This window comes from Anabrus simplex, chromosome 8 (genome assembly GCF_040414725.1).
Source record: "Anabrus simplex isolate iqAnaSimp1 chromosome 8, ASM4041472v1, whole genome shotgun sequence".
NCBI lineage: Eukaryota > Metazoa > Arthropoda > Insecta > Orthoptera > Tettigoniidae > Anabrus > Anabrus simplex.
In genome coordinates, this window is record NC_090272.1 from 39,030,919 (window position 1) to 39,048,858 (window position 17,940).

At 39.0% G+C, this 17,940-nt stretch overlaps 1 protein-coding gene across 1 annotated transcript in view; it reads right to left on the minus strand.

Moving 5' to 3' along the window:
- Nucleotides 1-17,940, minus strand: part of Cul4 (cullin 4) — a 111,431-nt gene that overhangs the window by 32,848 nt on the left and 60,643 nt on the right. The window contains exon 8 of the mRNA XM_067152114.2: nt 2,477-2,613. Coding sequence (XP_067008215.1) covers nt 2,477-2,613 — 137 coding nt within the window. The remainder of the gene's footprint in view (nt 1-2,476; nt 2,614-17,940) is intronic.

The following is a 17,940-nucleotide window of genomic DNA, read 5'->3' on the forward strand; positions in this document are numbered from 1 at the left end:
GCTATTTTCTGATGGTTGATTTAATTTAAATTCTTTCTTCTGTTTCGGCCTTTGTTTGATTTAAGTAACTTGCATGGTAATGTAACTTTTAATTTTGCATATCGGAGTTTCTCCCTAGAATTCCACATCCGCCAATTTTGGTTCTCTGAATGATTATGCCTCGATAGACAGTCCTAGCATCTTTGTTTGCGGAAGCAATTCCTTGCAGGCTTAGTGTTTGTAATTTAATGCAAATTTAACTTTCTCTCTTGAATAGCGATATTGTATGTCATATTAAAATCTTTATTTCGTTTGAGGTTGCCTCCATTCATTCTGTGTCAACTTGTATGTTAAATTCCTATCGTCTGAAGAGCCTGATCAGATTATGGTTTGTGTTTTATAAATTTATTTAAACATCCTTCGATTTAAGTGTTCTTAATTCTCATCTGCTATATCATTTGTTGTTTTGTTTCATTTTATTTTGTTAATGATTAATAGATTACTCGAGGGTGATTATCGAGAACCTTTTCTTCCCCCATAACGTCATATTTTCCCACGGACCTCAGCAGGGCTCCCGCCACTTCCACATCCTGTCCGTAGTTGTCGTTTTGAACTTCCTGTAAATTTTACCTCGCGTATGGTTTGGATTTTTGTATATTTATAAGTTAACAATTTTATTACCATCATTTTATCTACTACGATGAAATGCCCCGCTGCTACGGTGAGTATCATTACAAGGCCATATCAGTCAATCATCTAGAGTGCTGCCCTTGTAAGGTCTGAAAGGCTGCTACACCCGCCTTTTGATGAACCATTCGTTAGTCTGGTCTCTCGACAGATACTCATCCGATATGGTTGTACTTGCGGCTCGGCTATCTGCTTCCGTGGGACGCGCAAGCCTCCCCACCCCGGCAAGGTCACATGATTCGCAAGTACTTCAAATCTCTGTATGCAGCAAGATCTTGTAAACAACTAATATCAAACTTTTTGATATGTCTAACTTCTTTAACAAGGAAAAACACAGATCACAACCAAGTCAAATTCGACTAAAACAGGGTCAATTTTGTCAAGTGTGTCAACATTTTACAGTCTACAATAGCCCTGAAATCCACTGCACATACAGTAGTCTGCTGTGGGAAGTAATTTATTACCAGTAAATGGAATAGTGATAACAGTATCATATTTTGTTAATTTTTATCTTGACCACATAATGGACTAAATGTCCGGCTCCATGGCTAAATGGTTAGCGTGCTGGCCTTTGGTCACAGGGGTCTCGGGTTGGACTCCTGGCAGGGTCAGGAATTTTAACCATCATTGGTTAATTTCGCTGGCACAGGGGCTAGGTGTATGTGTTGTCTTCATCAATTTTTCATCCTCATCACGGTGCGCAGGTCGCCTAAGGGAGTCAAATCGAAAGACCTGCACCTGGCGAGCCGAACATGTCCTCGGACACTCCCGGCATTAAAAGCCATATGCCATTTCATTTCAATGGACAAACTGACATTCTGCAGTCCAAGAATGAGAGAATACAGACACTGTATTATAAAACAGAAGTAAGGAGGATATAAAATGCAGACTAGCACAAGCAAGGAAGAGCTTTCTTAAGAAAAGAAATTTGCTCACTTCAAACATTGATATAGGAATTAGAAAGATGTTTTTGAAGACTTTCGTGTGGAGCGTGGCATTGTATGGAAGTGAAACATGGACAATAACTAGCTTAGAAAGAAAGAGAATAGAAGCTTTTGAAATGTGGTGTTACAGAAGAATGCTGAAGGTGAGATGGATGGATCGAATCACGAATGAAGAGATACTGAATCGAATTGGTGAGAGGAGATCGATTTGGCTAAATTTGACGAGAAGAAAAGATAGAATGATAGGACACATGTTAAGACACCCAGGACTTGTTCAGTTGGTTTTTGAAGGAAGTGTAGGTGGTAAGAACGGTAGGGGTAGACCAAGGTATGAATATGACAAGCAGATTAGAGCACATGTAGGATGCAATAGTTATGTAGAAATGAAAAGGTTAGCACAAGATAGGGTGGCATGGAGGGCTGCATCAAACCAGTCTGTGGACTGATGACTCAAACAACAACATTATAAAACAGACAGGAACAAGATAGTATAAATACCAGTTTGTGATGAGGGAGAAACAGAAAGAAAACACGTAAGGACAAGGACAACCTCTACATCTTCATACAACGCCGCCTTCAAATAGATAGGCTCTCTGCATATCAACCCATTTCTTCTAAATCCATCTCTTCTCATCTCCGACGAGTTTGTTTCTGCTTTCCAACTTCATCCGGAGGGCAAGCTTCAACAATCATTGCAGGTCATCTTGATGTGGAAAGTGCAGCATAAGAGGAAAGCCCAAAAAAACACAGGAAAAAGGAAGAAACACAAAGATAAGTGAATGAAGGTATTAAAAGACTAGGAACATAGGACAAACATAAAAGGAGAGAAGGGACCCAATGCAGGCATTGTTATATTTATCACTTACCTTCTTATAGAATGCTTCAAATACATCCTTCCCATGAATAAATCGAAACAGGACCATAATTTTATCCAATAGCCTTTCGAGTTCTTCTTCCGTTGATTCTTTGTTACCTGCTCTCAATTTAGAATCGACAAATTTTGCTGTAAAAAGACAATGCAATTAAACTTACAGGTGCTTAAAATCTCTGTAGGCAGCAAGATCTTGTAAACAACAAATAAAATAGCTGCCAACTTTTAGAAATCAAAAATAGGAAGATTTTTTAATTTTTGGATTTCACCACATATATTGCGCCACGGGCTAAGTGAAAAAAAGGACATGATAAAAGGCATGTACATATCTACAGTTACAATGTGAATTGACCATTACATTTAAAATCTTAAACTAAAAGCAAAACAAAAATGGTTACAAGAAAATGTACCTAATCACTCATTTATGACACAATAATAATAATAATAATAATAATAATAATAATAATAATAATAATAATAATAATAATAATACAGTCGAACCTCAATATCTCGAACCTCCATTACTCGAATTTTCAGTATTTTGAAGTAACATAAATTTTCCAACCGTTTGTCCTATTCTTCACGTGTATTTATTTCTCTATTACTCGAAATTCGGTTACACGAATTTCTCGAAGCAAACATTTCCTCCCTTGAAGCAAAAAAATACTCTGTAACTCAAATTTCCTGCAACATTAACTGTGCAATATGGCATTTGTGGTCTGTGAGGAACAGTTAACAAATAAAGAACGGGTTACAGAGAAGCTGGGAATTAATATGACGGGAACCGAAGAACTCGAACTTCCAGTGATCAGAAAATCGGCAAAGCCTCACTGTTTCTCGGGTATCAATTAATTACCGGTCACATACGAAAGCAAGCCCAGAAGTCGCGGATGACAAGCTCCGTTTACGAAACTCGGCTGCGTAGTATTGATGAGAAGTTTCAACGTGAAGGGAGGAAAGGTTAACCGCAACAAACAGAAGAGACTAACTGATTTTTTTCCAAAGGTGTTTCTTGTTTCACTACTGTATGTACTGTATCCTGTCTTCCAAAAAGTTACCGTACTATAATAAGTGTTATAATTAAAGCGATGGGGTAAAATAATGTATTCAGTGAAAGCCCATAGATAATTATGATTCAATTATGTGCTATATATACACGCTCAAAAACGGTATTCTTTATATCTTGACATTTCGATAACTCGAAATAAACTTTATCTCCCGAGGTGATTCGAGATATCGAGGTTCCAACTGTATTTATATCACACCGACACACGCAACAAAACGCATAATAGTTTCCTGTATTAGACTGTAAAATGAATGGAAGTTTAATTTTATAGGTATCTCTGAACACATGGAGATAAGGTTCGTTATGTTTTTTGGCCATAACGTGAAGAGAAAATACCAGAAACTGTCACCGACACAATTCCCTGCAATACATTCAACTCATTAAAATTATGAAGCAAGAATAAACAAAAATGCACTGAAATACGCGAAATTACCACATACAAAACAGATCGGTATGTCCCATACAATATTAACATATGACTTTGACATGGGGAAGAGCACAAAACCGCTAGAAAAAATATGAGGCCTACAACTCCAACGAAATTACGCACAGAAATGATGTTAACAGTGCGCAAACCACACAATAAAAAACTCATTCTTTCGTCCTGAATAACTGAGTCGCTAGCGTGCGCTAACTTCTCTTGCTTGCAGGACGATTGCCGTCCCGAATCCCCAGCCGTAAAACACACATGCTGCTGTAGCGAGCAGGAAACACGATACACGAAGGTGACAGACGATACACTCGCGAAATAAAGCATCAAATAAATACACTTGAAAATGAGTTTGCGTAAATTACACAAGCACATAAGAATTTATCCTAGGGGAAGAGTATTGACCATACTGGAGGTTATATTGGTCAAAAATAGGAAAATTAAAAATAAATCAGAAAATCGGAAGATGAGTCAAAAAACGGGAAGTTTCCGGGTAAATCGGAAGGGTTGGCAGGTATGCATTCCGTATAAGCTGCTATGGAGTCTCTCTAGAACATTTTTCTATCTCAAAGAAACGTTGCAGTATTTTGGTACTGTATCTACAGTAGTCAACTGCCAAGCGGAGTGGGTGCACATGTGCAGCTATCTACCTGAGCTCTGCATTCCGCAGATGAGTGGGCTCGAACCCCACCATCAGCTGCCCTGGGATGTTTTTCTATCATTTCCCATTTTCACTTCCAGGCAAATGCTGGGAGACTTCCTATTCATATGCCACAGCCAATTCTTTCCTCTCTTTACCCAACTTCATTCACCATAATTTGTTTCATCTTCATTAGATCATCAAATGAGGTTGGTGACAGGAAGGATAACCAGCCACAAAAACATGTCCTAATTTCATCTTACCTAATCCCCAACCCCATATCAGGAAACGGTACTAGAAGGCAGATATACACACATGTATGGTACAGTGAAACTTAGTTAAAACATTTCTGCAGGGGATAAGGAAAAAGAACGTGTTAAGCGAGAAAACGTACTAATGAATATACGAATAAAAACTATCCAACAGGTATATGGAAACACTAACGGTTTTTTTTCGACATGAGGGCATTTTACGTCGTGTATCCGTGGGTACACTGAAATCTATAGGTCTATCTACCATTTCTAAAAATGAGAGGAAAGTATTAAAAGGTGTGAAAAAAAAAAAGAGAGAACAAATATGAAAACGTGTGCACAGGGCCAACAAAAATATCGAAATATTATTGCAGATCACGCTCTTTCTAAAACAAGTAGAATCCTTTTATTTCAGAGCACTGGGTTATTTAACATTTTCTGTTCACGCTCATAGACAACGAACTGGAGGTTACATTCGACCATGTGCAACTGCGATCTGCGAGGAAATTTTGGCCGCCATTTTGAATCAAACGAAACTTTGGCCAACTTGAGTAATCGAGTCGAAACTTGAAGGTGCAAGTTCCAACATTGGCGACCTCTGCGCACTTATGTCAGTCCACTTTCTGACAGATTTTAATTTTGACTTCATGATTAAGGAATTCACAATATTTTCCGTAACCATAACTGTGCTATCACAAGACAAATGTGCACTACGCTAGTCAATTTCACACGATTATGTTCCTAATCCAGATATAGGCTACCGTATCACGCGACAAATAATAACCACACAAACAGGCTCACTCTGCTATTCAGCGATCTCACTGTTAACCGGCAAGCAAAACCGAACATTCCCCAAAAGTGCAACTTATCATTTGAAGTTGAGGAAGGCCTTTTCCTGAGTTGGAAATAACGTTGGACCAATGACCTAGATGTTAGGCCCCATTAAATAAGAAGCAACACATGGAAATAACATTTCTTTCACAAGGGATGTCAGAATAACATTTTCAGGTCTAGGAAAAATGTTATTTATCTAAGCAGCAATAGCGAAAATTTGTGACATGATAAGCGAGGTATTTTCATGTAGATTTAATAAGATGAGTATCAGGACTTTAAATTTACGTGATAAGCGGGAAAACGCATTAATGAGGAACGTACTAACGAGGTTTCATTGTCCTTAATTGTTTCCAAAAGGACGATCGGCCCAATTTAATGTCATGAAGTGAAATTTTATGTGCTAATCTAGAAATATAACAGTTTTCGAGTCAGTCAAAATACAAAACATAACACTTTGAACAAACTAACATACCTGTAAAAAAAAAAAAGCTAATCATTACTTCAATATACAACTCTCTGTTCAATTGGAACTCGCAATACAACTTGTATTGTGATTCATACTGAACCTGGAGAATGTTCAGTACAGAATATTCAAAGTTTGCAAGCCTTCTCCTACGTATGAACTCTGTGCTTATGTCCTTTCTTTCTCTTACTTTTCTGGCCTAAATTTTAATGTTCAGTTTGGTACTCCAACAACCAAGAATTAACGTGCAGATTTCCTCCACACTGAATACACTGGCCTAATAGACTGTCCTCCACTTGGTACGCCGGTCAACAATGACCCTGTATGATAGTAGTCAAAGGATATACACACAGTACTGCTGTACGTTCTATAATAATAACAATGTTATTTGCTTTACGTCCCACCAACTACTTTCACGGTTTTCGGAGACGCCGAGGTGCCGGAATATAGTCCCGCAGGAGTTCTTTTTATGTGCCAGTAAATTTAACGACACAAGGCTGAGGTATTTGAGCAACTTCAAATACTACCGGACTGAGCCAGGATTGAACCTGCCAAGTTGGAGTCAGAAGGCCAGCACCTCAACTGTCTGAGCCACTCAGCCAGGCACCGTACGGGCTGCCAGTAATTTCAATGTGTATAATTACTAAATAAAACGCTGCAAATCCATTATCATTTCATTTTCTATTTCCAGCTTCCTGGGTCGGGTTGTGAATCAAGGACCTCCATCGCTGCCTGTCTCTCCACCACTCTTCTCCTCTTTTCAAGTACATCTTCTGGTTTTCCTCCCGTCTTCTCTATGCACTTCCACACTGAAGTGCACTGAATCTGTCCACCTCTTTCGGGGTCTTCCTTGTGGTCTCTTTTCTGTTCACTTCTCTGAAAAAGCTTTTTTTGGCACTCTCTCTTCTCCCATTCTCATCATAGACTCATACCACTTTAGCTTTGTTGTTTCTATCCTGTCTTGAAGTTTCAAGATTCCTGTCCTTTTCCTTATCTCTTCATTTCTAATTCTATCCTTTCTGGTCATGCCCTCGATACCTTTTCAGAATTTCATCTCCGCTGCCTGTATTCTACTCTCCTCTCATTTTGTTGTAGTCCATGATCCAGCTGCATAGGTTAGTATAGGTTCATAGTAGGTTGAATATAATACTTTTTTACATTTCTTTGGGACATTTTGGTTCCACAAAATACCCCTTACACTCTGGTAGAAGATAGATAGATAGATAAAGCCTTTATTTTCTGCGGCGAAGTTAGGGCTCTTGGCCCTTTCTTACACTTAACCAAGCTGTATGCTTGTTGTATTCTTTATCCAATTTCCTCAGTAATCTTTCCATCTTCTGTGATCACACTTTCCAAGAACTTGAAACTTTTAACCACTTCCAGAATTTTATCATTCAGTTTTATCTTTCCTCTTCCTTCCTTCCCCTTATCATCACTATTGGTTTACTTTTCTCTGTGCTTACTTTCATCCCAAATTTTTCTCTCTTGATTCCATACATCTACTAGTTTTTGCACTTCCGTTTCATCATCACCCCATATCACTATATCTGTAAACAACATGGCTTTTGTTGCCTGTCTTCCCAATCTCATCCAAATCCATTAACGTACATATATTCTGAAAAAACACAAAAAAAGCTACAGAATGAACATACTCTTATTCAAAATGATCATCATGTGCCGCAACACTGCGGCGAAGACGTTGAGGTCACTTATTAATAGTTGCACGAATCGTGTCCAGTGGAATTTTTTTTTAAAGCTGACGCGATTGATTTTTTTTAACATCTCAATATCGCAGTGCTGTTTTTGACGTGTTATTGCCTTGAGCTTCTGCCACAGAGACTAATCCAATGGATTGAGGTCTGGACTTCCACTAGGCCAGTCAGTAGCAACCTTGGTTGGCAACCACTGCTGCATCGTTTTGCTTTGTGTAGAGAAGGGCTATCCTGCCGAAGAATCAACAATTTCCCTTCAAACAGCTTCGAATTGATATGTGGCATCACCTTTTCCAACGATGTCTGGCAGACAGCTGTTTACTCCACCTTCGCAAAAATGCACCTCCGATGTTCCCTGCCAGGAAACCACTCACCATACTATGACAGAAGCAGGCTGATGTCCGCAATGCACACATGGCACTTCCTCTCTTGCTTCTTTGGAGGACCGTGTGTACACACGATCATTTTGCTTGTTAACGGCTCTTTCCTTCAAAATACGCAACATAGTTCGTGGAGATATATTCATTTTCATGAAACAAAACTGTTTGCTTATGCAAAGGATTGTGTCAAATCCTTGCACAAAAATCTAAACAACAACTTTTCTGCGTACACACCTATGAAGGCCCAATCTGACGCGATCAACAGTTGCACCCATTTGTTTAAACCATGCTATTGTCCGAAACATAAATCGTTCATTGATTCATTGCAGAAAAAATATCTTAGCTCGCTTTACGCAACGAAATAACACCAATATAGCGATACGATTCTCATGCAGACCCCAGCCCATCTTTTATGTTGCCTGCTTTTGGCACACAGCAAGCCGGTTACTGGCGGAGTCGTGAAGATGACCTTGTGGACGATGACATATAGCGCTGCCATGCTGCTCCATAGACAATTACAATACTACAGCGCATTTAGATTTTACTGACAGAACTTATGGCAGTACTGTATATAAGTCAGAATTAGGCTCGTAGCTAGATTGTACTACAGGGTGGCGCATAAAATGATGCGATATTTTGTTGTTGAATAAAAATCTTATTGCGAATACCTTAAAAAAAAAAAAAACCCACAAACTACACACATTCGAAAATTGTTCTAACTCAACACATGCTCAATATGGCCACCATTTCGATTTCTAACTTCATTCAAGCGAACACTGATGTAAATGATTACCCTATAGCCCATGTCTTCTGTGATTTCACTGCAAGAATAAAGCTTCTGAGCTCCATTAGATCTCGCAAACATTTTTGAAAAATATTTTCCTTTATGTACCCCCAAAGAATAAAGACAGATAAGTTGAGATCTGAACTACTGGGGAACCAAATTTGCCTGTCCTTGGAACAACCTAGAAACGTGTGAAATGACCAGTATATTGTAACGTTCATGCACGAAATCCAACACAATGTTCACAGTGTCAGGCCTTGCTCCATCTTGCATGAACCACTGTGTACTGAAGAGCAATGCAGAGGCAAGAAGTTGTTGAACAAAGTTTGTGTGGAGTATGCTCTAGTAATGCTCGCTGTTCACAATTTCTTCAAATAAAAAGGGTCAGATAAATAAGAGACTTGAAGCTACATACTGCAATCTCCTTAGAGCATGATGTTTATTTTCATGAAGCACTTGTGGATACAACCATACCACAGTAGAAATGAAAATGCGTCTCACAAGAAAGCCAAAGTAAGAATTTGTGAGCAAATATTAGCCTCCGACACTTGTGTTCATCAGTGAACTTATAAACAGGGGTCATCTTGTATGGCTACATATGCACGTCATCTATAAGAATCCGTTAAACGGAGCGTCTAGTATATTCCCAGTTGTACTGCTGCCTTTCTGTGTGACTTGCCAGGGTTCCTCTGTACAGCAACCAGTACTGCATCAATATTCTCTAGAGAACAAACAGGCTTCGGACGATGTTGCTTCAGTTCAATGCTGTTCCTTCCTGTACTAATTTCACATACAGCTTTTGAATGGTTTTGTTGCAAGGTGTCCCTTGTGTATTAAACTGTTTTGTCATAAATGCCTCTAAGTCACAACAATGCTTTTCAATCTATGAAAGAGTAACAAAAGTGCTGATCATTGCTGTGTCATAAGACTTCCCTAATAAGTAGAGTTTGTGGTTTTTAGCATTTGTGATAAATGCAAAATATGTTACAACATTTCAGTGTATGTGCCTCCACCTTATATGACCCCTACGAGTGGTTTTTAGCGATTTCGAATTAGCGATTAGATGTGATAATGGTTCAAAATGCAAAATAGATGCAAAATTCTCGGTTTTATCCAAGGTAAACACATATCTTTTTAAAAACAATGCATTTTCCCTTAAAAATAAGATATATGTGGTTATTTATTTTAGTGGAAAGAATTATTACAGCGCGTAAATCTTTCAATGTGTGGACTATCTTTCCACGGCCAAAGAGCGATGCAAAGAACGACCAATCACACAGCTTAATACAATGCGCGCGGTGATGCCTACTCGATTCATAGTTTGCGATTCAAAGGTTGCCAATATGAATTTCGAAGATAACCGAGGTCTACCGATTCAGCACTAGGGAACCCAGATATCACTTTCAAGCACACGCGTTCATTCACTTTGTGTTGACTCTTCATCATATTTGGTTATTCTTGACACAGGTGCTGAGTAGTAGCTCTGTTTTAAAGTACGCTAGCGATTTATTGTCTGTTAGCCATGGGTAGAAACGAAGTTACGATCAGTGTGCCGAGAGTTACAAGTCGGAGATATATTGATGTGCCGACCTGCAATCAAAGAAGTGAATGGAAGAAGAAAGATGTTTTGGATAAACAATACAAGAGCAAAGCCCATATGCTACTAAAGGAGCAATTTTTTCCTCAACCAGCATGTCAACAGCGTGGCGTCAAGTGTCAAGCTACAATAGTAGAAATGGACAGAAAGGCAAAACAAGCAAAATGCGAGAAACGTTCACTGAGATACTGTGAAGATGTGCCTGCAGATATACCCATCCACAAGCTGGACCATCCTGTTTTCCAAGACTACCTTGAAAAGTAAGTGTTGATTTCAGAGATATTTTTGGGCATTATTTATATTTGTGTTTAAAACACAGACACAGACACTTTCAAAAGTGAAAAATCAGGAGAAATTTTGCAGCGAATCGCAACGTATTACGACACGTACCATGTAGTCATGCAGAACATGTACAAATTCATTATAATTCAATACATTAACAATTCCATTTGCCCACATATATATATTTTTCATCATTTACATGTGAATACTAAATACTGGATATACCTGAACTGTAAGAACATGCGACTTCTCATCCTTCAACATGGCAATCCCATTACGACTAACTGTTGTTCAACACACCAGCAGCTGACTTAGCCCCCTTCAGAAACTCAGAACTAAATTTTTGCTCAAAGCACTTGCCTTGCTGAACTGATTTCAAGGTTAAAAGTTTCTCCAAAGTTTGTTCAGACAGCAAGGATCGGAACTGTGTTTTCGTCTTTGTGACTCTGCTAAAAATCCTTTCACATTCTGCACTACTATGTGGAATTGATAAAATAGCAAGCATCACCTTAGAAAGTCTGTCATATTTAAGTACACCATCAGCTGATTTCATCTGACCTTCCAATGCCCATTGAACATCAATTCTTCCTTTTGCAGGGTCTGTTTCTTCAAGCTGAAAGTTACAGAACTGGGAGTGCAGAATATCAGTTTCTTTATCCAAATGTTCCATTTCACTAGTCAAAATGTTCGGACACTTGTTAATGAAAAATCTAAGGCTAGAAAATGATGCCTTACTTATAGCAGAAATATTTGCAAGTTCTGCATTAATTAATTAAAACTTCATCTTTGAATGGATATTTGTGTACCATGTAGTCACACAATGAACAGAAACACTTTCTAACAGACAAATAATATGCGCTTTTCCTCAGACTTCAAGGTGTTCACTAAAACAAACGCAGAGTTCCCCATCATCAGATCACAATCATCCTTTTGATTTGCTGGAGTATGATAATCTACATTAAGAAGAGAGAAGGATCTTTTAATAACATCTGGTTTCACAAACCTTGTCATCACATTCTTCAATAGTTCCTCCAAAACTGACCTCAATAAGTGGATGTGCGGCATACTTGACTGAAGAGCTACGTTTGGATTCTCAAAGATATCCATAAAACTTGAGGGGAAAAGGCAAAAAGATTTATGTAAATTTGATGAAAGGAACATGAAAAGTCGTTCTTCATGTGACAACGCATGGCTCTTAGTGTCATAAGTAGTTTCATTTTTTTTAGTGAAACTGATGACTGGGTTTTCCTTTTAACTGAGGAGTGAGGTGAAATGTTATGACAATCCTTAACCTTTTCAGACAAGACACATCTGCACTTAAACTGTGCTTAGGAATTTTGTAAGTCTTCAAAGTTCCCATCTGAGAATCCTTACTCACAATTTTGCTCCTGAATAATGTAATCAAAGGGTCCCACTGAAGCAAAATCCTATCCAAACACCTTCTTAGTGATAACCATCGAGTAGGCACATACTTCAGAATTTTCCTTATCTCTGTGTTGTGTAAAGTCTGAAATTCTCTTAACTTTTCTTTCTTCTTTGCACTTCTTTCCAGATAATAAAATATATCGATTATACTTTCAACTACATTTACGGGCAAGCATGCCACACCCTTCTCGGCAGCAAGATTAATTAGGTGACAAGAGCAGCCTACGATGATTATGTTACTATTTTCCCGTTTCAAACATCCTGCCACACCATTATTTAATCCTACCATTACTGGAGCATTATCAGCACCAAGAGCTAGGCAGTTTTTTAATGGAATGCAGAACTCCCGAAAAGTTGAAAGCAAAAGATTGGCAATGGTAGCTCCAGTAGCATCCCCTTCTAAATTCAGCACAGAGAGTAGACAACTCTGAATTTCATTGAGTTCAGGCCTAAAAAATGTTACAACAATGGGATATATCTTCAAGTCGCTTTTATTACTACAATCAGTAGCAACAGAAAATGCATTCACCTGCAAAATTGATACAATTTTCGCCCTTTCTTCCATGCACATTTCTGTAATGATAGCTGCTGTTTCGTTCTAGCACACCCATATTGTTTAGCGATTTCCAAATCGGGAAACATTTTGCGAAACAAAGGTCGCGTGATCGGCACAATTTACAGGCAGGTTATGTTTTACTATAAATGATGTAAATAACGCCTCGGCATTCGTCACAGGATTTTCATCTTGGTTTTTACATGAAAAGTTCAGTTTCTGGTTTCTTTCTACACACTGGACACACTCCTTATGTTTTTTCGTTTGCATATGCTCGAGTATATCGCATTTCCTGCCATGCGCAACTGAAAAATCACACCTACATATAGTACAGAATGTAAACGTTGGTCCCTTTCTGGATTCACTCAAACACGGAAACTCTTCCCTATAAGTACTTTTAAACACTGCATCATATTTCTTTTTTTGACATTTTGGCCAAAACAAATATTAAGGCACAACACGAGCACTTCTGCAGGTCTTGCCCTGGGTAGAACGACTATGGTGAGCTACTTCTGAGATTAGGTTACTCCAAAGAGAATGTTACTCGCTTGACTCGCTTGCAAAGAGAATGACTATTATAGACAAAAGAGCAGCACATGACTGGCCAATGTGCCCCGTACTGCCATCTGGTATCATTATTAGAACTATCGACCAGCCATACTCAGCCATATATCCATAGAACGAGGAAATACGCGGGAGTTTAAAATAAAACAAAAATTACAGATATTGCTCTGAAAATCGGGAGATCGGACCCAGCGATCGGGAGGAATGATGAAAAATCGGGACTCTCCCGTTCCAATCGGGAGACTTGGCAAGTCTGAAAACATATTTACACCATCTTGAGTGGTATAGCCTACCTGACTGCGAAATATTCATAAACTAGCCTATATTCCTCATCTTCCCCCTCCCCCACAAAGACAACCACGTGGATGGTTGTTTTGAAGTATTACGACTGCTATACAGCCTTGTTGAATTTTAGGTTAAGTAAACTTCCTACCAAAAACCACGTAGATGCACGTTTCCGAGTATGACGATTTCACGTGGAATTTTAGATTAGGTTATTCAAACTTTCAACCAAAAAAAAAAAAAAAACAAACAAACAAACTTGGATGGACGTTATATTAAAATATTACAATTTCATAGACCATCTAGGATGTAAAATAATAGCTTGTTTTCATGTACATAAATGGAAGTTTATAGGGAAAAGCTTTAAAACTCATTCAGTGATTCGCTACGCCAGCACTAAACCAACTCTTAAGTATTTGTCCTTACCTCTAAACTTTGTTGTTATTATTATTATTATTATTATTATTATTATTAGCATGTTTAACGAAATTATTGGCCCCATAGGTATGTCCCAGGATCAGGAGATCCGCCTCAAGTCAGTGCCCTTAGCAGAGATTATGTTCCACATTGCGGAGATTCAGCAAGGGCAGAAGCGAATGCTGCATTGGACGGGAAGCCCATTGTAGTAACTGAAGATGAGACGTCGGACAGCCGAGGCAGATGTGCCTTTGCTGTTCTATTCGGGACGATCACACCAACTGCAGAACAACAAGTTTATTTGGCAAGCTGTTCATTTTTGGATGCTGTCAACGGGACATCATGCAGCCGAACCATCATTGATGCTCTCAAAGACTATAATACTGATTATGAAAAAGTGCTGGGTTTAGTGTCAGATTCTGCCAGATATATGGATACACGTTTCCAGGCATTACAGACGATTATTGGAGACCATCTTCTTCACTTCCAGTACTTTGCACATAAGTTGTATCTTGTGGGGGATGTTATTCTCAAGGAAATGTCACAGTTGAACAATTTGGTTTCAAAACTTACGATGGCTTTTCTCCACTGTAGGAAGTTGAAGAACTCCTATCTTAATTTTTTGCAAGGTAATTTCCCCGATTTGAATGCACTGTTGATCCCAGCTCCTGTCATCACCCGATGGAACTCTTGGTTTCGCTCAGTCCAGTATCTTGACAAGTACTTCACACCCCTGGTAGAGTTCTTTAGCTCTCTTGATGAGAATTCCCTAAATAGCAGTGGCCATTCAGTGTTAGATATGTTTAGAGATCAGGATATGCTTCCGTTGCTAGAAGTTCAGATAAAGTTTGTTTCACAGATATCTGTAAAAATTAATGCAGCACTCACAGTAATGGAGGGATCCTACCTGTATGCTCACAAGCTGTGGAATGATCTTACTACTATTTGTGGAGAACTGAAGAGATGTGCTAACGGATGGTTTCCATTGGAAACAAGTGATCTGCTAGAGAGTTGCAGAAACAATACGAAGGAAGAGGAAATCAAGGTGCAATTTAAGCAGTGTTTGCTTAAATGCATAACTAAGCTCTCGAAGCACATGGGCATGAGTGATACTAACGTGTTTTCCAAAGTGTGCAATTTATTTAATCCTGCAGTTGCAGGGCAAAATAATGCTCTGGAACCCAAATCACTTGCGTCTTTGAAGTGTAAGTTGCCACTGTTTTTAGAAGTGTCACTGTTGATCAGTTTGTCGAGGACTGCGAGGCATATCACCAACAGATGCTGCAGAACATTAGAATGGACAAAAACACTGACACTCTTCAAATGTTGATGGTACTTAATTTAACACGTTCCCTGTGGCAGTGAATTTCGATGACTTAATGTTACGTCGTATCGGCCCACTGGTGACCCGACGCTGCCTTTAGTTATCGGTTCGGGTCACCGGTGACCTGACAAATTTGACTGTTTACTCCCTAGTATGAAATCCTAAACAATGTATGTGCACTTGCTGTGTGCATTATTGTTGAGGAGACATTCCAACGTATTTACCTGTGCGACAGTGTTCCGATCCAACAATTGTGTGAAACAGAAATGACCCCGGAAATAATTGTTAGATTCTCATTCATTGATCTGTTTTTATGGGAATATGAGAGGCCTATGTTAATTATTTCCATATTATGCATAGTAAAAAAAAGTAATATCACAAAAGAGAAAGGATATAAATTCAGAACAATATTTACTAGACACAAAAACAATCCCAGCTATTTACAGTAAAAACGGAACAAAAATATAACATCATTTGCCAATACTTTTCAGAAAAGTCATCAAGTAAAATTAAGATCTGATTTCCAGACGAGATACAACACAAACACTGTCACCGTTGCGTTTTACACGTTCACTGGCACTTTTTCACGTGAGTTTCAATGAAGCACTCAATACACATTTTTGGTGCTCCTGGACACTGCACAGAATGTCGCCACCTTCTTTGTTTTGTTGTCGGTAGTTTTCTTACCATGCTGTGCAAATATCTCCTTGTAACACACTGTGCAATATCGCCGCATTTTTCTGGCTGGTCCTTCCAGTTTACCCAGTGTGTGCGCCCTGTTCCTTGTTGGAGGTGTACAAGATGTAGCAGTCCTGTACTGACAGAGAGAAGGCAAGAGATTCCTTAAAATGACAATTTTTTTTTTTCCTCCCCAGAACTGCACTTGCAAGGTAGGATCCATGCATTTACAACTGTAATACCCAGGAGAAGTTCAATGGCAAATTCCCTCCACCATTTTACACCCTTTCTCCATGGGGTGTAATATGACGGCATTTGATCACCAAGATCAACACCCTTTTTGATCTTCTTGTAGCGCAACACACATTTCAGCTTCAAAATTGGATCTCCTTTCCTGTTCCTTTTTCCGGTGTCTTCCAGAATATCACCATGATCTGGTACAGTGGATATCATCAAAACTCTCCTCTTATCCATCCAGTTAATTATTTTGACCCCCTTTTCATTCTCTGCTCCACAAATTTCCCCCCTTTGAAGACGCTTATTAACCACATCTTTGGGGAGACCGCTCTCATTAGGTCGAATTGTTCCACAGAGAAGTGTTTGCTTGTCCAATAGATTCTGTGCCAATTGAACACTTGTATAAAAATTGTCGGCGAACAAGATGCGACCTTTTCCCAACAATGGCTCACAATGTTCATGACGACCGCTTCAGCGTGACCTGTCCCTTGCAGCTTATCATCTTTCCCTTGATAAACTCTTACTGCAAATGTATACCCATCTTCCGTGCACACTTTATATAGTTTAATTCCATACTTAGGTGATTTGTTCGGAATATATTGCCTGAAAAGCAATCTTCCCCTCCATGGCACCATAGACTCATCTATTACAACATTTTTCCCAGGGTGAAGCTTCCACGGTGTGAAGAATTATTTAGTTTAATTTCCAGGTTGAACCGTGTTGTAGTTGTCTGTACATCACGTACAGTTTGCCGACGTTTCAAACACATTGCAGTATTCTTTGTCAAGGCGACTGAAATACCCCTACTCGGTCTGATGGGAGACCGATTACCTCGGATCGAGTAGGGGTATTTCAGTCGCCTTGACAAAGAATACAGCAATGTATTCGAAACGTCGGCAAACTGTACGTGATGTACAGACAACTACAACACTGTTCAACCTGGAAATTAAACTAAATAATTTTTCCCAGAGGTTAAAGCATTCTGAAAATTTTTCTGAAACAGGTCTACTAGAGGTTGCACTTTATACAATCTTTCATTTCTCTCCCTAGGGGTTTCATTATCACACAAATGCTAACAGGAGAGCAAATCTAAGAAGCAATCACGAGTCATAGTGGCTTTTATTACCTTATTCTCATGTAAAGAGTTCTTCGACCAATAAAGTGCCAGTTCAGGGACATAATTTAACCCCGTAACAAGTAATATCCCCAAACACTTGGCCATTTCTTCCTCAGTGGTATCAATCCATTTGGATAACCGCCTCCCTTTCTTTTGTGGACACTTTTCTAACTTTTGTGAAGCAAGTTCTGTTTGTTTCAGTTACCATAGTCTGCATAATTTGCTGTGTTACAAACATGTTATAAATATCAGAAGGGCTATCAAAATTAGTCACAATGTTCACTTCTGTGTCATCATAGAAAATGGGTATGCCAATGTCATGTCCCCCTACAGGACCCCACCTTGGCACATGTCATTACTTACATCGCCATTACCAACAATCTGACTTGGAGAGTTATCACTTAGCGTTTCGTCCCCATAAAT